Source organism: Puma concolor, chromosome A1 (assembly GCF_028749965.1).
Source record: "Puma concolor isolate L17-30 chromosome A1, mPumCon1.1.hap2, whole genome shotgun sequence".
In the NCBI taxonomy this organism is placed as follows: Eukaryota; Metazoa; Chordata; class Mammalia; order Carnivora; family Felidae; genus Puma; species Puma concolor.
In genome coordinates this window covers 221,731,959-221,753,020 of record NC_141667.1, presented here as the reverse complement: position 1 = coordinate 221,753,020, position 21,062 = coordinate 221,731,959, and the positions used below count along the sequence as shown (strand labels likewise).

The window sequence follows — 21,062 nt, the reverse complement described above, 5'->3', positions numbered from 1 at the left end:
ACGGGCTGGGCCTTTGCATCCATCCCCTCGGCGTGTGTCACTGGCGTAATGAAAAGGAGACCGCCGCAAGTGGCACTGTCAGGAGTCCGAGAATTCCAAGGGGCAAAGTCTGTCATGCTGGAGCCAGGACCACCGGGGGCAACAGTCTGCTGTGGAACCAGGCAAGGCTGGACTCGACTTCCCTGGAGACAGTGTCCTACCCATGTGCAAGAGTAAGGGGCATTCTGAGAGCATACAGCAATCACTTAATAAATGTATGCTGCTGCATGGGTTAAAACTTCTAAAGAAGCTCTGGTCACTGCCCGAGACAAATCTCCAGAGAAGCTCAGCATGCAGGTCTCTCCTAAGAAATCCCACCTTGACTCGGCTGCTCACTTCTCTCTGGCCTCCACCTCCGCATTTCCTGCAAGAACATTCCACAATCTGCCACAGTTTCCTTCCTCTCTCCCACTCCCTGAGCCCCTTGTAGGCCCTTCCTTAATACTCTACCAGAAGAAGCGGAGACCACAGGCTCTGAGCCATACTGCCTGGGTTCCGACCCACCCAGGGCACAGTGTCACCTATTATGTGACATGATCCACACAAAGCCAATAGCACAGCACCTGGCATGTAACAAATACTTAATATTACTTTAAAAAAAGATTAAATGACAGCTTGTTAATGATAACAGCATCAGAAACAAATATACAGTCAAGCCTTTGTAAGTTCTTTATATACATTTCTCATTGAATGTTCAGAATAGATCTCAGGTCAAAACCATTGTTTGTCCCTACCTTCCTAGACTGGGTTAGAGTGCAGTTAACTAGACTGTCCAAAGTCACTGAGCTAGTAAGCAGAGGCACCAGATTCCTACTCCAGATGACTTCAGAGCTGTGGATCTGATACTCATTTTATTGAGATCAATTAGGTATTCACCCTTCTCAGTACTTCTGACCTTGTTCTTTGTGGGAAAAACTCCTCCATGGTTCTAGGTTCTACAAAAATTTTCCTCTTGGTTCTTCTGTCTTTGATGACTTTTCCTCTGATTCTTTCCTGGCTCTGCTTCCCCCTGCTCCAAGGCTAACTATACCTTTCTCTGCAGGGGGGTCGGGGGGTGGGGGGAGGAGTTCATTTTGTTTCAGACTAAACAAACCCAATCAGGAAGTCCAAAGGCTTGAGCTGAGGCTCTGTATCTAAAGACAGACAGTTCAGCTTCCTCCCAAACCATCCTCCTGGTCAACCAGGCTTGAATCTCAAAGCCATTACTCACTCCTGCCTTGCTTCCCACATTCTATCACTGGATTCCAGCATTACCTTGTGGGAGCTGTGGGGTAGGAATAAACAAAACAAAACAAAACAAAACAAAACACAAAACACACTGTATCAGAAATGAGGAGGCTTAGCTTCTTGTGCTGGATCAGTAACTACTTTAGTTTTTTAAAAATCACCTTTATTTAGGAATAATGTGCATATGGTTGATACACCCATTTTAAGTGTACAAGTTGAGGAGTTTGGCCAAATGTATACATATGGTCACGTAACTGTCACCCCAAAATGTTGTCTTGAGCCGTTCTGTAGTCAATGCTTTTACACCTACCCAGACTTCAGGTAACCACTGATCTGCCGTCATTAGAGTTTAGTTTTTGCTTGATTCTAGAATTTCATGGAAATGGAATCATACAGTAAGTATATTTTTGTGATCATCTTCTTTTGCTCCACATAATTTCTGTGAGATTCACCCATTGTGTTGCAGCTAGTAATAGTTCCTTCCTTTGTATTATGGAGTAGTATCCTGTGTATGGATATCCTACATTTTGTTTACGCACTCACCAACCGAAGGGCATTCGATTTTTTCCAGTTTGGGGCTATTTTGGAAAAGTTGCTATAAAAACAAAAAAGCTGCTCTGAACATCCTTGCACAAGTCTTTTTACATGGAGATATGTTTTTGTAAGGCTTGGGTAAATCTCTAGGATTAGAATTACTGAGTCATAAGAAATTGTTAAGTAGTTATATTATTTTATGCTTCCATCAACCAGGTAGGTGAGTTCCAGTTGTTCCTCAATTTATAGTTTTTCTTTTTATTTCACACCACTCTGGTGAATGCTAATGACATTTCCTTGTGGTTTTAGTTTACATTTCCCTGGTGACTAATGATATTGAACATCTTTTCATGTGCCTATGGGCTATTTATAAGTCTTCTTTTGCCAAGTGTCTGTTCAAACTTTTTGCTGCATTTTTACTAGGCTGTATATGTATATTAGTACTGCGTTAAGAGTTTATATATTTGAGATACATATCTTTTATCAGATGTGCCATGTAAACATTTTCTTTCAACTATGACTTCTCTTTTCTTTTTTCTTAATGGTATCTTTCAGAAAACAGGAGATATTAATTTTGATGAAATGTAATTTATGGTTACATTTACAATTTTTATGGTTAGTGGGTTTGTGTCCTAAGAAATCCCCGCCTATCCCCAAGGTCACAAAGTTTCCTCTTAGAAGTTCAACAATTTTGATTTTTCATTTAAGTCAGTGATCCATATTGAGTTAATTTTTCTGTATGACTGTGAGGTGAGGGTTAACATTGTTTTTTATATGAATATCCAGTTTTTCTAGATCATTTGTTGGAAAGACTGTCTTTTCTCCCATTATCTTGACACCACTGACAAAAATTCAATTGACTATATAAGTGTGGGTCCACTTCTACATTCTCTATTCTGTTCCATTATCTATATATTTACTCTTAAACCAATACCACACTTTGGTTATTATAACTTTAGAGTAAGTCTTGACATCAGATTGTGTAGGTTCTACAACTTTGTTTTTTTTTTTCAAAATTGTTCTGGATATTGCAGGTTTTTGCAAATTCATATAAATTCTAGAATCAGCTCATCAATTTCTACTTCCCATCAAAAAAAAGCCTCATAGGCATTACATTAAATGTATCGATCAATTTGGAGAGAAGGAACATCTTAACGATATTGAGTCTTCAAATTCATGAAGATGGTATATCTCTCTATTTAATTCTTTAATTTCTCAGCAATATTTTATAATATCTAGTGTACTGGTTTTACACATACTGTGTTATATTTATTTCTAAAACTACATGATCTTTGATAATATTATGAATGGTATGTTTTTATTCCACTGTATTATTTCTTCTTAAAGTATGGCAGAACTTGCCAATGAAGCTAGTTGGGCCTGGAGGAGTTTTTCTAGGAAGGTTTTAATTATAAATTTGTTTCTAATTAAACATTCCCAGGACAAGATGGTCACTAAAAAACATCCAGCTCGGATATCCCAGAATGCTACAAAAGGATCAAGTGCTAAACTACTGCTTAATTTTGAAATTATCAAATTTTGATAAGCAAGGGAGTTCAAAATATCCACAAAGGCTCACAATTATGAATTTACCCACACTTATGAAAAATACCATAACATGTTTGCTCATGTCTTAAATTTAATATTTGCAAGAGTTGGTGCGTTAGATAATATGTGCACATGCTGGAAAGGTTTCTTTCCCTAATGTGTCTGGTGCCGATAAAACTGGTCTCAAACATCTGGAAAGATTGGGTTTACAAAATAAAGATGGAATAAAAGTGAGTCCACAATTAAATAACATGTTCAGCAATTGGGTAATCGGCTCACAATCTTGAATTTCCCTGATGCATTGTTGAACAAACTGCCTAGAGCACATTCTCACATCTACTTTCTCAATGTTTTCCATAACGGAGAAACTCATATGGTCTCTTTTTTTTCCTGCCTCTTGGGGATAGAAACTTGGCAACTGTACTTGGGGTATTTTAATCAGGTAAGTTTTCCTGGCTCTTCCTGTTAATCACATCGGACAGCCCAGCGCAGCTCTGGCTTGCAATACGAAACAGTGTTACACTCAAGATGAAGTTCATAAGCCTTTATTAGGCCTTTCCTCTGTCATCCCTCCACTGAATGTGAGCTTCTTTGGCAAAAAATATACTGGGCCCCAGAGCTAGCAAACAGAGACACATCATTTCCTTCACTAACAAAGCAGGCGATGTTAACTAAGGTCACCACCATCATCATTTGGGATGCAAACAACCATGGCTGGGTTTACTCGGTAGGGACACAGGGACGGCAGGGACGACTGGAGCAGGGGGAGGTTGTCATAAACCTAGCAGGCTTAACCAGGTCTTTAATGCCATAGACTTTTGAGACAGCATCTGGAGTCTAATATCAAAACATCTGGCTGGGGAATGTGAGTGTTTCAGGTTTTGCTCTGTCTGCACAGTGCCTGGGGAAAGAAGGACATTAAAGATAATCAGCTCTCTTCTTTATCTTTGCTCCTTCTCATGGATATCACCTGACCACTCCCTAGCAGTCCTCTTTGTTACTTATTTTGAAAATCCTAGCAGTAAAACACAGAACAGAACCAAACACTAACTTATAAATGGACAGTAAACCAAATTCAAACAAGCAACCAGTACCCAAGGCAATCACTAAAAAAGAGGGGAATGGGTACCTGAGAACGGAAGAAAGCTCATTGTTGGGATGAGAAACTTAGACGTCTTTTCCTTAAGTTATTGAAGTTCTCTGTCTTCTTTCCTATCTCTTTTTGCCTTTTAAGATGGGGTATACAAGATTTTTTGGATGTTTCTATTTTTACAGGAGACACCAACTGACAATCCTAATGGAGTGTTCTGGAAGTGTTTTGCAGTTGCAAGAAGGAAAGGAAAGAGTTGCTGTCAGACACGGGTTCAAATCCTGATTCTACCACTTCTACCTCTGTGACTCTAGTCCAGTAACTTCAACTCTTTGAGCCTCTGTTCCTCATTTGTAAAAATGCAGGTTGTAATAATAGTGAAAGGAAATTACTGTAAGGATACCATAACATATGTAAAGCAGCAGACACACAAATGATACATAATAATTTCTCATTATAGGGTAGATAGATATTTTTATTGTTATCTGATTATCCCCATTCTACTTAAACCATTTGAATATAATTTAGCAATGGACCTTCAAAAACACATGTGTATCAGTGTATATAGTACTTAAACATCAGCAAAGAATTTAAAATTTCTAATTTAGCAGCCTTAACGGTATGAACACTTATTGAGCACTTACTATATATCCAGTACTCTCTTGGCACTCAGTTACTTGTAGGACATGGCACATCTCTTTAAGGTAGATTCCAGACACTATTAATTCCAGACACATCTCTTTAAGGTAGATACCGGACACTATTAATTGCAATATTTAAATAATGTTCACATTCTGGTCATTCCTGGTCATTCAGTAATCTCAATGCTATAAAGCTAAGAGTAAAAAGCTTTATTTTGTGATTTAGAACAACTTTGCTAGGTAGTAAATACAATGTATGAGGGATACTCTCAACCCTTCAAACTCTTCATCTTACAAACCAAAGATGATGAAAAATTTGAATGATTCCTTCAAAACTATATAGTAAATACACTTCTAATTTTTCTTGCAAGCCATCAGATCCTGAGATCAGATTACCAGACTGTTCTTAAAAAATTCTTTCCTCAAAAATATCTGAAGCAACTGTATCAAAATATTAACATTTGTTGATTATTGGGGTTGGGTACAAATAATATTTGCATTTTTTTTTCTTGAGTTTTTCCTGTATCTTTGATTTTTTTAATTAAAATAATTATTTTACCTGCCCATGTACTTTCATTTTCAAAGCAGATATAGTATCAGCCTGTACATAAACCAGGTTTCTAAACATTCCAGGCCTCAAATTTTTCTTTCTGTCTCAGTGATATTAAGGCAAAACATAAAGTAATTCAGATTACATTTCATATACTAAAAGATGTATGAAGTTCTCTAAAAGCCTTGACAGTTTCTTCATAATCAAATTCTTCCCCTAAAGAACTGCATTCTGTAAATCTTAAAATAATGGAAGGCTTAAAAGCAACACCAAAAATTTTAAGAACAAATACAAAAAAAGGAAATAGTAGGATCTCTTATTTTTCACCCTCAAAAAGGCCTCTTCATCAAAATACACATAAGCAATCTCACATTACTTATTTCACCCCTAATCCAGAACACAAATATGTGAAATATTTTCTTTACATCAGTTCTGAATACAAGGACAGCATACTGAGTCAGACATCTTTTTCCAGGAAGATCCAAAGGGAAAGGCATCGTATTTTGAAGTTTATTTAGAGCTGGTCAAACAAGAGAAGTGTAGGGCACGTACTTTCTATTGCAGTAGAACTTCCAATGATCAGGCGATGTTGAGGACAGAAAGAGATGACGACAGGAGTTCAGATAATGACTCAGTAAATGGTCACAAGTTCAGCACACAAGAAGGAAGGAATGAGAGAGACAGAAGATCTTGCTTTGAAATGCAGGCTGTAAGCTAACAAATGCCAGTGTGTTAACGTTGCTTCTGAATTTGGGTTTCTGGGTTTGGGTTTAAGGTAATTGTTCTTTATTCAGCTAATGTAAGAATCTGGGATAATGAATTAATTGCATTTTCAATTTCCGGTAACTTGGCAAAATTAAAATGACTTGTAATTATTCGTCACTACTTAAGCTTTCAGAAATGGCTCTTTGTCATCCACAAAACGATGGACATCTTCTCCGAGCTCAGCATCAGGGAATGTCTTTAACGGGCCTGTTTTAATAAAACCTTGGTGCCACACACCATATCCAGAATGGAGCCCTGGGCCTGGCCAAGTGTGAATTTAGCAGAACCTAAAATGTGAAATGCAGTCAGTAAGGTTCTCCCCTCTCCCGCAGTAAGCTCACACTTCTTGGAACCACTGCTACTTTGGTCTCAGATCCGTCATAGTTGCCAAACCGACCGTGACCCCGAACAACCACAGCTCATCAGCTTGTTGTTTTGGGTCCCACGCTATATTTCCATGTTAACCCTGAAACTACCTGGATGACTTTTTTGAGACACTGACACTAAGGTTGTAGTGTTTCTAACTTATCAACTTATCGACTCACTTCCCCCCCCTCAGAATTCAAATGAAGAGTATCTGCTACTCATCTCTTCTTTACCCTCAGCCTGCTCCTCTCGCCTGTGTCTCCAGGACGCCAACCTCACTGCGGGTCAGGGCACAACTCTACAGTCATCCTTGCCACCTCCTTCTCCTTGACTACCACCCAACACTAAATGAGGCCGGTTTTCCCTTTCGGTGCTACTTTCTGCAGGCGCTAAGCTCAGGCCACCACCATTCCTGCCGAGACCGCCGCGGCAGCCTCCATGGACCTGGACTTGGCTTCTCTAGCACGTTTTCCACGTTATAGCTCTGCCCTGCTCCAACTCTGCCGACACTCCACTACCACGAGGCAGAGTCAGACACATACAAGACCCTTCACCATGTGAGCCCTTGCCCTACATCCTACCCCATTCCCTCCTTAGCAACCTAAATGCATCCCAGGCATCCTATACGCTGGCTACCCTGAACCCCTTGGAGCTTCCTAAACATGACACTTTCCCATATATTGATGCCCCTGTCATGCTGCTATTCTTTGAGCTCCACTTAGAGCTCTAAGAGCACTTCAGGGATCCATTTAGAGGTCATTTCCCCCAGGAGAGCAACACAATACCCAACTTTCTGCACTCCCTACCTGCCCGGGTATGAATCTGTCCTGTGCATCCCCAGAAAACCGAGAGTTCACTTCTGTGACTCCTTCCTGTCATTGCCCTACTTGCATTTGTCCCCAGCAGACTCAAAGCTTAGTGAGGGAAAGGATGGTGTCTTATTTATACCTAGCTTAGAGTCTAACCCTAGTGCTCAACATATGCTTCTTAGTTGGCCCTCAATAAACACTTCTTGATTCGGTGAAGGTATAGATTTTATGTAATTTTACAAGTGAGAAATCCAAGGCAGAAAGTAAGCAAGAAACTTAACTAAAGCCACAGACTAGTTAAAAGAAGAACTGAGACCAAAGCCCAACCTTCACGATTCCTGGCCCTGTAGGAGAGAGGCCACTGTATTCCACTGGTTGGAATTTCACAGGCTGAACAATCCAGTAGAATAGAGGACCAGTACTGACAAGGGGAAGCAAGTCTGAATGTCGGCCTCCCCTATAACCAAACTAGAGCAAGTATTACATTCAGTGGGACGGACGCCCAGCCTTTCCAGCAGCCAAAGCCTCGTTTCAAAGGCCACGTACTATACCTTTCTCTTCTGTCACATGTTGAAGTAACTTCTCAAGTTCAGGAAGTTTCAGCAACAAGATGCAATTTGGGAACATGTCATCCACCACGACTTGATCTAGGGGCTGGAACTTGCCCTGAAAAAAGACTTTATTCGGTCAGAATGTAGGCACTCCAGTCGGCAAACTCACACATAAAAAAGAGGAAAAGATACATCATCTTGTAACTGAACCTTTAAACTAAGTTCAAAGCCACTGGTTCCACCTAAGGAACCCCTACACTGGGACTGGTGCCAGAACGGACTCTCAGCTCCCTTCAGCAAGCTCTTGAAAGCACTGGGGTTCCAAGCAGCATACTACCCACATCAAAGGCATAGCCACTGGATAAAACAGGGGAACAAAATTCTGAACAAAATGAGAGAAGCCACGGAAGCTTGCGAAGATGGCAGATATTACCTGGGGCCGTTCCGACCCTTTCAACATGAAGAAGAACCAGCTGAGTGAACAGAGCAGGAGTCCTGACCACCACTCGGGAATAAGCCCAGATCATGCCCGGAGCAAACTGCTCCGCTCCCTATCCTTACTCCAGGTTGAAGAAAGAAATCCCACAGCAAGAAGAAAATTATCAAAATGAATCCACTCCTGCCGGAGCTGTCTGAAGTACTTCCGAATGCAGACCGTAATAAAAGAAAAGATAGCCGGATGGATGAGTACAGTGAAGGTGCATGCATATTAAATCAGGCTCATCTATATACGTGTATAAGGCCTGGTAGTCAATGGGCCAGAAGGCAGAACATAGGAATTCAGAACATTCTTCTTCTCAGTCAGGTTTATTTTTACTTAACTGTACAGGGGCATGGAGGGGTGAAGTCTGTCTAAATGATTAGTTCCCTGACTTAACGATACCAGACTTTATAAAAAATGTATTCTTTTGCCCGTGTCCCACTTTTAGCTCGCTATGCCTTTCTGTTTTAGTGACAACTCCATTTGAAGACAGAAAAACTGATCATCTTTCTTTCTGCAAATGCAGCTTTCTTTGGTTTTGAGATGAAATCTCATTCATTTAGCAGCACATGTGAAAGCTTGTCATACTTTCTCTTAGGTCAACAAGTGGCAAGAAGTGCCTCAATTTAAATGCTATCTTTTTCCTTCAGAGTGTAAGAATAATCCAGGGATTTTCCAAGTCTTACTTTCACTTACTTACTTAATTTTACTTTCATTCTGTGCCTTGTGAACCAGCCACAGCACACTCAGGACTTCCAAACAGCCAGGGTGAGGGTTAATTCCGCACCCCCCGCCCGTGGTCTTAAGGGGACATAGGGAAACATCACCACTACATAGGAGGGAGACACTTTAAATGTGCATCATTATAGGTACTAAGGCTGGTTAGTGGCTTTCTCTTAGACTTCTACCTTAATCTATATTCCATGATCAACCAATACCTTAAATATTTAGCAATTTAAAAAAAATATTCTAATTATATACAATGGACTGCCACACAGTTATGATATAATAATTTCATAATTAACTAACATTTTATCCTCATTTTCTTTACCATACATGCCCCAAAGGGAAATGTAATAGCAACTTGCTTTGAATATAAAGTTAACAACAGTTGGGACAGCTAGAAAAAAGAATTGTCCTGATGTTAAAACTCAGGATTAAAAAAGACTAGGTCTGGGGTGCCTGGGTGGCTCAGTCGGTTAAGCGTCTGACTCTTGATTTTGGCTCAAGTCTTGATCTCATAGTCCATGTGCTGACAGCACAGAGCCTAGTTAGAATTATCTTTCTGCCCCCACTCCCCAAAAGAAAGAAATAAACTTAAAAAAAAAACTAGGTCAACATTTTAATTTTATTTCTTTTAAGTTTATTTATTTATTTTGAAAGAGAGAGAGAGAGAGTACAAGCAGGGGAGGTGCACAGAGAGGGAGATAGAGAATCCCAAACAGGCTCTGTACTGTCAGCACGGAGCCCCATGCAGGGCTTGAACTCATGAACTGCAATATCACGACCTGAGCCGAAATCAAGAGTTGGACGCTCAACCAACTGAGCCACCCAGGCGCCATGGTCAACATTTTAAAAGTGCATACCGATATTTTTTAACTAAACAGGAAAAGACCATGTCTAAAATGCAGGGAAGGAACTACCTAAATGTCTCATGAGTTATTTTATAGGGCATTTCAAGTATTTCAGAAGAGGAAGTGAGACAGCTTACAATGAAAGCCAAGCACCACTTTGAGCAGGATTTCTGCTTCATTCTGTGCCATTCTGAACCAGCCACAGCACACTCAGGACTCACAGATGGCCAAGGTGAGAGTTAATTCACCCCAGTCATGGTCTTAGGGAAACATCACTACAACATGGTGGGGAGGCACTTTAAATGTGCATCATTACAGGTACTGGTTCACGGCCTTCTCTCGGTTAATGTATCTTAGAAAGTAAATGGGAGCCAATGGAAGTTTTCAGCTTCCCCCCTGAATACTACTAGGGCCTTCGTGGTGGTGACCAGAACCATTTCTGTTTGTTAGAGATATAAGACTTACTTGCCTCACTGCTTACATGCCTTAAATAGACTGGCTCCATGATAATGAGCACCGTGAATGAAGTAAGGAATACAACTTCACTAATCCACACTAAAGGACAGAGGATGTAGGAAAGGAGGAGAACAAAAGAAGTTAAGCTGCATCAGGAGAAAGCAGGACTTGAAAAGTTTGAAATCAGTTTTATTACTTTCAGTTTTTACGGCAAATTAAACTGACACACCTACAATATGGAAGTTTTGGAAATTTGGTCTAAGGACTAAATAAGATGAGCTATAAACATTTAAACTGTAAGTAAACACCAGGGTACGAAAATCCAGATTCTTCTGAGCAGTTTGAATAACAACTTACTCCTTAAAGTTGTTAATTCACAGATTTTCAAACTGTGGTTGATAGATCCCTGGGAGTCTCCAGCATCCTTTCAGGGGGTCCGCAAACGCAAAACAATTTGCACAATAATGCTAAGATGCTATCTGCATTTTCACTGTGTTGACACTTGCACTGAAGATTCAAGTGCAAAGGTGGGTTAAACTGCAGGCTCCTTAGCACCAGTCACGGCCATGCCAACAAACTGTCCCAGGAGTCCCTGTACTCCTCATGGCCATGCAGGGCAGTTAAAAAATTTTTTTTTTAAAAAGCCAGTTTCACTTTAAGGATATCCTTGATCAAGGAGCAAAAGCAACTACTTTTAGTTAAACCTTGAGCCTGAGTACAAATCTTTTAAATACTCTGTGTGTTAGGGGCGCCTGGGTGGCTCAGCTGGTTGAGTGTCCCACTCTTGATCTGGGCTCAGGTCATGATCTCGCTGTTCGCGAGTTCAAGCCCCATGGCGGGCTTTGCACTGACAGTGCAGAGCCTGCTGGGGATTCCCTCTCCCTCTCCCTCTCTCTCTCTCTCTGCCCCCACTCAGAATACATAAATAAACTTAAATACTCTGTGTGTTAAGACAGATGCTAAAGTCCTTCTGCCACTACCCAGGCACAGTGATCACCTCAAGGAAAAGTGCTTGCGTCACTGAGCCACGAGCAAAAATAATCATTTTTTGTAGGATACCATTTTTAACCGGAAAAAAAAGGAAACGTTACAGACAATGGCTATTTAGACTTAGGTATTTGATAGAACATAAAAGAAGTGAACCTGTCACTTCAAGGAAAAGACTGACAGTGCTTATAACCAATGATACAAATTTAACTTCTAAGCAAAAATTAGAACTGTAGAAAAGTTATATCTGCCACTATGACAGCTTCCTAATAAATAATAATAATAATTTTCTGATGAGACCAGTGGTAATATTAACAAATGTGAGAGAGAGAGAGAGAGAATCTATGTGTGTGTAATGAGATGTGCCAACATTTGTAAGATCTGCATAATTCAGTGAAACAATATTTTCTAAGTGATCAATGCATGACATTACAAAGTCATACATGGGAAAAAAAAATCTATTCTCAGTGCAACACAGGCCAATCGATTTTCATGTGAACAGAGCATGAGAAGTTCATTAACAGGGTTTCAGATTCCACACTGCAACTAACTTTTCAGAAACCTCTACTCCTTGTTGATTTTTGGAGTAGTATCAAAGGGTAGTTAATGATAAAAATTTCACTGTCAGGCTGAGTCAAACAAGTAAGGTACATAGCATGGAGGGCTAGGCGATTCTCAGAAGACACAGGAAAACTAGTCTGAGATTAGTGCTGCTTCTCAGATCTGAGTCAGTGATCGAGTCCATACCAGCGCGTGTGATACAGTTGTTCTATACCAACCTGAATTAAATTGAATCAAATGTGAATTGTGGGGAATCTACATTTGGATCATTAAAAGGAGAGAGAGAAGATCAAGCCAAAACAGTGCATTCTGTTAATACCCCAAACTGGGAACTCACCTCTTTATCAGCCTTTCTGAGGTAGTGGAGAAGCAGAAATAGAGGGTCTATAGGTGTGGCAAAGTGGAGAAGACCTCCTATAGATTAAAAAGAGAACAAAGGGAATTAAATGTCTTGGAAAGACAACTTAGTTATTTCATCTTAATCCCAGTGGGGAAACCATTTACTGAAAAATATACCTGGGTGGCTCAGTCAGTTAAGCTACCGACTTTGGCTCAGGTCATGATTTCATGGCTCACGAGTTCGAGCCCCACGTTGGGCTCTCTGCTGCCAGCACAGAACCTGCTTCAGATCCTCTGGCCCCTTCTCTCTCTGCCCCTCCCCTGCTCGTGCCCTCTCTCAAAACTAAATAAACATCTAAAAAAAAAAGAAGAGGGGCGTCTGGGTGGCTCAGTCGGTTGAGTGACCGACTTGGGCTCAGGTCAGGATCTCACAGTTTGTGAGTTCGAGCCCTGTGTCAGGCTCTGTGCTGACAGCTCAGATTCTGTGTCTTCTGCTTCGGATTCGGTGTCTCCCTCTCTCTCTGCCCTCCCCCACTCATGCTCTGTCTCTGTCTCAGAGAGAAATAAACATTAAAATTTTTTTTTAAAAAGAAGAAAAATATATGTGAAACTCCAAATTCAGAAGTTTTTCCTCCACAAGCCCAAGATTCTACACAACTCTTTCAAAAGGCAGAATGCGGTCCATGAGATTCTACTCCAAAAAGCTTCAAATCCGTACGTGGAGAGGACAGCCAAGACAATGAAACTGATCTTTAAATTCCTTTTGTCTTTAGACATCTTTTTGTTGTTGTTGTTGTTTACTGAAGTATAATTCACATACAATGTTATCAGTTTCAGGTGTACAACATAATTCAACAATTCTATACATTAGTGCTCATACGTTATACTCAGTGCTCACCATCTGCCTCCAAATGATGTTACTGCACTCTTACTGATTATATTTCCTATGCTGTACTTTCCATCTCCGTGACTTCTTTATTTTACAACTGGAAGTGTGTGCCTCTCAGTCCCCTTTATCTATTTCACCCATCTTCCCAGCCCATCTTCCCTCTGGTGACCACCAGTTTTTATTCTGTATTTAAGAGTCTGTTATTTTGGTCTCTTTTATTTGTCGGTTGGTTCTGTTTCTTAAATTCCATTCATGAGCGAAATCATATGATATTTATTTTTCTCTGACTTATTTCATTTAACATTATGCCCTCTAGGTCCATCCATGTTGTTGCAAATGGCCAGATACCATTCTTTTTTATGGCAGACTAATATCCATTGTATATAGGGGCATCTGGATGGCTCAGCTGGTTGAGCGTCTGACTCTAGATTTTGGCTCAGGTCATGATCTCATGTTTGTGAGCTCGAGCCCCACATTGGACTCTGTGCTGACAGCATGAAGCCTGGTTGGGATTCTCTCTCTCTCTCTCTCTCTCTCTCTCTGCCTCTCCCTTGTTTGTGCTCTCTCTCCCCAAACAAATCAAGTTAAAAAAATATTCCATTGTATATAAATATTTCTCCTCAGGCAAGGGGAACAAAAGCAAAAATAAACTATTGGGGGGTTCCTGGGTGGCTCAGTTGGTTAATCGTCCGACTTCAGCTCAGGTCATGATCTCAGAGTCCGTGAGTTCAAGACCCATGTCATCATCTGTGCTGACAGCTCAGAGCCTGGAGCCTGCTTCGGATTCTGTGCCTCCCTCTCTCTCTGCCCCTCCCCTGCTCATGCTCTGTCTCTCTCTGTCTCAAAAATAAATAAAAACATTAAAAAAAAAAAACTACTGGGACTACACCAAAATAAAAAGATTTGTACAGTGAAGGAAACCATCGGCCAAACAAAAAGGAAATCTCTGAATGGAAAAATATATTTGCAAATGATACATCCAATTGAGGGTTAATATCCAAAATACATAAAGAACTTACACAACTCAACACCAGAAAAACAATTTGATTTAAAAATGGGCAAAGACCTGAACAGAAATTTTTCCAAAGAAGACATCCAGATGGTCAACAGACACATGAAAAGATGCTCAACATCACTCATCATCAGGGAAATGCAAATCAAAACCACAATGAGATATCACCTTACACCTGTCAGAATGGCTAGAATCAAAAATACGAGAAATAACAAGTGTTGACAAGGATGCAGAGAAAAAGGAGCCATTGTGCACTACTGACAGGAATGCAAATTGGTGCAGCCATTGTGGAAAACATTATGGAGATGCTTCAAAAAAGTAAAAATAGAAGTACCATATAACCCAGTAATTCCACTACTAGGTGTTTACTCAAAGAAAATGAAAACACTAATTTGAAAAGATACGTGCACTCTGATGTTTACTGCAGCATCATTTACAACAGCCAAGGTATGGAAACAACCTAAGTGTCCACTGAAGGATGAATGAATAAAGAAGATAGGGTGTGTGTGTGTGTGTGTGTGTGTGTGTGGAATATTTAGAAATCATTTTTAGCAGAGGTCCTCCCACCACCCCTAAAAAGGCAAGAATTGGGGGAAATATGGACAGAACATGAACCAGCAAAACATTACAAAACCTGTAGAAGTCTATCTATAAAGCTGCAGTAAAATGTAATTTCCTACACTTTTGAGGATGAGGCCATGGGCAAGCAATAGTATTCTCTCCATACATAGCTCCTTCTATGGTCTGTGGGTTCACAGCTCGGAACTTCCAATGATCGAAGGCTCAGAAGGTGGTTCCCCACCCCAGACCCTATCCTATCCACATCCTACCCTATCCTCCTACTTCTGAAGAAAAGGCAAGAGGAAAGGAATCTAACAAGACTGAGCATAAGAAACAGGAAACTCTGCAGTAAGAGTCTAACTCTACCATCCAGGCTGAAGGGAAAAAAGGCGAATCAAACAAACTAGCCTACCTATTCCCCACTTTTCTTTCCTCTGTCACAGCCCCCTCCAAGCATCCAAGACTCCTTCTCCCATGGGAGTAAGCCAGAAGAGGTATTTCATCAAATGGAACAATAAACAATTCCTTTATCTCCAATCCTTATTTTGGTTTCAGAAACACGTGTACTTACTTTTATTCCCTAGCAGAACAACCTATCTATACAGCCAAGAAATTCTAACCCTAAATTATATATGTGAATCCATTTCATAGTAAGTAAAAGAAAAATTAAGAAAGTAATTTCATATTATATTAGTTGATTATTTTATTAAAAGTAGAAGAGAAACGTATGAAAACAATCTGTAAGCTCATTTTATAGGAGGCATCCATGATAGTCAGAAATTAGGAACAGGTTTCTAATATCCTGGTGGCTATTCTTAAAAACAGCTCTTTCTTCAAGGCTAAGTTTAAAAGAAGACAATGATGAAAAAAGCAGACATCTTTGCTGTGAACCTAAAACCACTCAAATAAATAAGGTCTATTAAAAAAAAAAAAAAAGCAGGTACCAGCTCAGAGGGAGAGATGATCAATCACTGCCTCCCAATGTATCCCAGTTTTATCTGGATATTACTGTGTCTATCGAGCTAAACCCAACTGCAAGTGTGTTACGTTAGAAGTTAGAACTCTCATATATTGCCAAATGAATAAGCATAGCAGTGACAATAAAAGGGAATATATACTTTCCACCTGCCAGACTATACACAGACTGCCATTGCATTTTGGCAACTGAAAGCCATTTCAGATATTCTCATGCACACAAGCATGTGAAATTTATCACCAGCAATAAACCCTTGTTCTGGAATGTCTGAGAAGAAGAAAGACAAAGTGGCTTTTCTACCTTGGCACTAAGTGGAGACATACACAGTCAACAGAAAGCAGAGGGCTTAGAAAGAAACAGAAAGCACTCTCTGGAAACAATGAGAAAATAGGCAGAGAGAATACGGAATGCCTCAACTATCCCTGACTCCCCCCAACTGCCAGAACCATCAGAACAACATGCGGTTTCCTTTTTCCTTCTGAGTCAATACTACCCCCAAATTAGAACATTAAATAAACAGAACTTTCTTCAGTGTTGAGTATATGTGTGTGTTGGGGGTATGTTGGGGTGGGGGCAGCAGTGATTTATATGACAAAGCATTAAAAAATCTGTTATATTCTATCTTATTTTAGAAGCAATATCGGTATCCATTTGCAAAGAAATAAGATGTTAAAACTTGAAAATCTTCAAAAGTGTCTAACAGAAGAGCAAAGAGTTCCCAGTCTGCGCAATGTGCAGTGAAAATGAAAGATTTGTACTTTCAGTGGTAGGAAGATCCTCTAATTTCTGACTAAGGACATGTCAGTGTTTTAGGAGACAAAGCAGAGGTATTCATTTAAATTTTCCTACTATCTAAGACATGTAGGTATTGATTTAAACTTGCTCAAATTATCTTTCCTTTCCCCTTGATTAAGCCCTGCTCTGGTGCCAAGGAAGGCTAAGGCATGGACCAGACTCCAAACTGGGCAGACAGGTCTGTACCAACCCCCACACCCCCACCATGCATGAAGGTTGGAAAAGTTAGAGTATGTGTTTAGTTAATGGAAACGTATACGCTAGTCACTTACCTGATTGAACTGACTGATTTATAAACCAAGAATGGTGTTTTTCCTTGAAAACTTTTATTTCAAACAGCTGCTGAAGACACATATTGAACAAGTAAATGGTTCCTTCCCCTGTTAAGACAAATCTGTTTTTTATTTGTAAGTTTTCACACACACACACACAAAATCAAAAGACTGTCCAATAGTTCTGAGGAATGTTCCTAATATGAACATAAACATACATAGATATATTCTACACAAACTGACTCCAAGGAAAGCTTATAGCTATTATATACAGATGCTTGTTTTCCAGCTCTATAATCCTCACTGAACTTAAACCAATAAATACAAAAGTACAAGCCATTCATCTTAACTGCTACAAAGCCTCTCACTGAATCCTCCATTAGATCATGAGGGGAAGCCCATTATTAAACTACCCAAACCTAATGGTTCAGCCAGATGAACTGAGCTGGCATGTGGGTCCTTGTCAACAGTGCAGCGTGTGGCTCTGCACACAGAGGGCCCAAGAGAGGGATGGATCCTACACACCCCAGGGCCAGCTCGAAGTGAGAAAAGGCGAGGGCCCTTCAATGCATGAAATCTTTTTCTAACCACAGCACTGTCAAGGACCCTGAGTTTGAATCCGTGGGTACCACATGCTTGGCGTGTGCCATTGGGGAAGTTATGGAAACCTTTCTGTGCCTCTGTTTCCATTCCGGTAAAACGGAAGCAATACTGAAGCTACCTCACAGGTTTTTGTAAGGCGTAGAAAGACAGAATATATGTAAAGTTCCTAAAACAGTACTCGGAACATAGTAAACGCTCAGCAAATGTTAGCCTTTATTTTTCCACAGCCAACGTAGAAGATGCAAACATTTGTTCTTCTGTTGTTTACAGACAATTTAGACAAAATGGAAATTTTACAAGAAGCTTAGCTTTTTTTTTATACCTTTATTTTCGTTTGATTCTTTACAACCTTTACCACTACCTAAGACTTCTCTTGAAAAAAACTGCCCACCTCAGCTTAGTCTCACATCCAGTGAGAAGTGCCACATAACGTAGCTGACCGATTTCATTTTCAATTCAAATTCAATTTCATCTTGAGGAAAGAAAACTGGAGGAAGCCAGGAAATTCTGCCTCACTTGTGGCTTCTATTTGTATGTCTTTCCATCAACAATAATAACAAGGCACTACCCATTGGCTTTCCCTTGCTTTCACTATTCAATATTGTACCCGCCAGCACAACGCTCTAATTTGCTAAGTATTAGGTGTCTACTCAAAGCCTTATAAAATAACTTTATAACATAAACCTTGTAAAATAAATTAATGAAAAAACAATCCCACATAAAGACAAATATCAATATTACAGTATATTTACGGTATACTTTAACATTTTTGCCTAAAAATTAGAAAACAAAATGCACTGAATATAAAGTGAAACTAAAACGGGTTGCAATAAAATAGGTATCTCCGTATGCAATGCTTTTAATATAAAAAATTCGCCCCTTGACTGGGAACGAATATACTGCCTTTTGGTCAGAACAAAATAAGGAAAGTACCGCTAAAAATGAAACCACTCAAAATCTTGGCATGTCAAGCAAAAACTTTTTTTTTTTCACTCTGGTTGTTTATTTTACTTTACAACATAAAATGAATATAAGTGGAGGCTAATGTTGGATAACTACTCTAAGAAGAGTTGGCTTACGAAAGCTAAAGAAAATTAGTCCGTTTTCCGAGAGAAACCAAACATGCCACTTTTTTGTCCTGCATGCATTTCTGGCGAGCGAATCGTCTACAGATTTAAATTACAACAACAAAAAATGTTTAGGTCAAGCTTGTTTTGATCATCCAGTAATGCCAGCTTACCTTTCAAAGCTATTAAGGAAGGACAAACATACACGGTAATAAGTATATACACTTTGGGGCAGCAGTGTTTAAAAAACATTAAAGTTACAGTTCTCGGAGGTGGTGAGGAAGAGAGAGGAGGAAAGCTTACCTGAACACGGGTTCACCAGTTTGACAAACATAAGCCCACTTTTCATCTTCTTTGAAGCATCTTTGAAATATTCTGAAAAGAAACAATGAGTCTGTAAGATTAAAGGGCATTTGCTTTGTTGCTCACCTTATTTAGTTTACTTGGTTTTTCTTCCTTCTGTTTATATGGTTTTTCTTTGTAAAATCTTTAACTTCATTAGAGTTGGACCTTCTGGGTCATACTTAGAGAGGCTTCTCTTCCTCAAGCTTATGTGAATCACCTGCATTTTCTCCAAACACCTTAACGTTGTATCTCCAATCTATCTGAAATATATCTGGGTGTAAGATATGGAGAGGAGATCCAGCTTTTTTTTTTTTTTTTTTCAGTGAATTGTCCAGTTGTCCCAACACTATCTTCTGAAGGACTCATTACTGAAACAATTCCTTTATGCTGAATGTTTAAAATACATTTATAAGTCTGTCTATGGAAATTCTATTTTGGTCCACTAATCTGTGTCTGCTTTAGCATTATTACTTCAATATTTCAATTATTATAGCTTTAAAATGCACTTTATTACCTGTTGAAGTAAGTTCTCGCAGTATGTTTCCTCTACAATATTTTCCTGTCCAAGTTTTAATTGTGTAGATCGAAACACAAAAGATCATGACAATTTTATTTATAACATTTCTTCTAGACGTTTTAAATGCACGTTCATAGAAGTCATTTGGAGAATCTCTCTCCAAGAGGAACAAAGGGGCTCTACTAATCGAGCAGAGCAACAACCTACCAAAGAGCAAATGGGAGAGCTTTGGGGTAAGGACTGGCACTTCGGTGTGTTTTCTTTTCTGTGGCCCACGTTCCCTTCACCCCATTTCGGATCTTCATAAACTTAAATACAGCAAGCATGATTAGAAATCGGCTTACTCATACATGGTTAAAATACAACTTTCTTCTTAAAATAATAGTAACACTAAATATATAAAGGTTTAAAAACCCTAATTTTGAGATTTCTACTTGCAACTAAATGGAGTAACAGGAAGCTGATTTATCCTCCCACCTGAAACAACCAAAACAGTAACAACAATGACAACAACAATAAAATAATACATGAAACAACTGTTTTCAAGACACTGGGCATTGAACCCTGCAGGACAGTGACCCCGGAGACAACCGAGGTGCACCCTGTGAATGCCCCAGCTTATTGCTTTGAGAGAGTTTCCGGGCTACAGAGCGGAATGGAAGGCCCCAGGTGAGGCCTGGCAGACTCCCTTTTAGAGGTGGAGCGGAGAGTTCTAGAGACACCAGGGCTACAGTTCACAGGGCGGTTTACGGGAAAGGAGAGTGCTACAAAGAAAGAAAACGCCATAGATGTGCAAAGGTACTGCTTGAATACTCAACGGAGTACTGATCAGTGCATGCATATGATGACACTACCTGAGGGCCAGGAGAGGAGCCACCCGCATTGGATTAGAGGGAATAGGACCTCACACTCACTCAGGGCTCCAAATTCCAGATGGGCTGGAAAACCTCACAATTCAGAGTACTCAAAAGGGCCTTGCCTCAACAGTGGGGAGCAGATAGCCCTAGACTAAATGCTGCTGTGGTCCCAGCAAACTAATTTTAAAAGCAAAACCGAAAAGGATCAAACTGTTTCTAAGTACCTCCTCTGTGCTCCAGAATGAAGCTCAAGATTATTTATAGGAATACAAAAGTATTCATCAGCCACAAAGGTAAAATTCACAATGTCTGGCATCTAATTGAATGTTGCTGCGCATTCAAAGAAGCGGGAAAATATGGCCTATAATGAGAAAAATAAAGAAATCAATATTGAGGGAAGGGTACTGATATTAGACACAGATGTTAGAATGAACAGGCAAGGACATAAGAACAGTATTCCTCATGCACAAAAAATTAAATAGAGAGACGTAGTTTTTTTTTTTTTAAAGACCCAAATTAAAATGAAAAATACACTATATGGGATTAACGGTGGGAGAAAAGATTAATGAACTGAAGACATAGCAATAGAAACTATGTAAAATGAAAACACAGAGAAAAAAGAATGAAAAATAAATAGAGTATCAGTGAAC

General features: G+C 39.7%; 1 protein-coding gene and 1 long non-coding RNA gene across 3 annotated transcripts in view; both read right to left on the bottom strand.

Moving 5' to 3' along the window:
* RNASEH2B (ribonuclease H2 subunit B) overlaps positions 1-21,062 on the bottom strand; it is a 57,846-nt gene that overhangs the window by 13,978 nt on the left and 22,806 nt on the right. For both annotated transcript variants that reach the window (XM_086712625.1, XM_086712636.1), the window contains exons 2-5: positions 18,997-19,068; positions 17,024-17,131; positions 12,517-12,593; positions 8,121-8,235 (exon numbers count right to left, since the gene is read on the bottom strand). In XM_086712625.1, coding sequence (XP_086568751.1) covers positions 8,121-8,235; positions 12,517-12,593; positions 17,024-17,131; positions 18,997-19,068 — 372 coding nt within the window. The remainder of the gene's footprint in view (positions 1-8,120; positions 8,236-12,516; positions 12,594-17,023; positions 17,132-18,996; positions 19,069-21,062) is intronic.
* LOC147584790 (uncharacterized) lies at positions 4,134-6,604 on the bottom strand. The gene is made up of 2 exons (XR_015253431.1): positions 5,083-6,604; positions 4,134-4,249 (listed from the first exon to the last, which is right to left on the bottom strand). It is a non-coding gene; the product is annotated as an uncharacterized LOC147584790 (long non-coding RNA).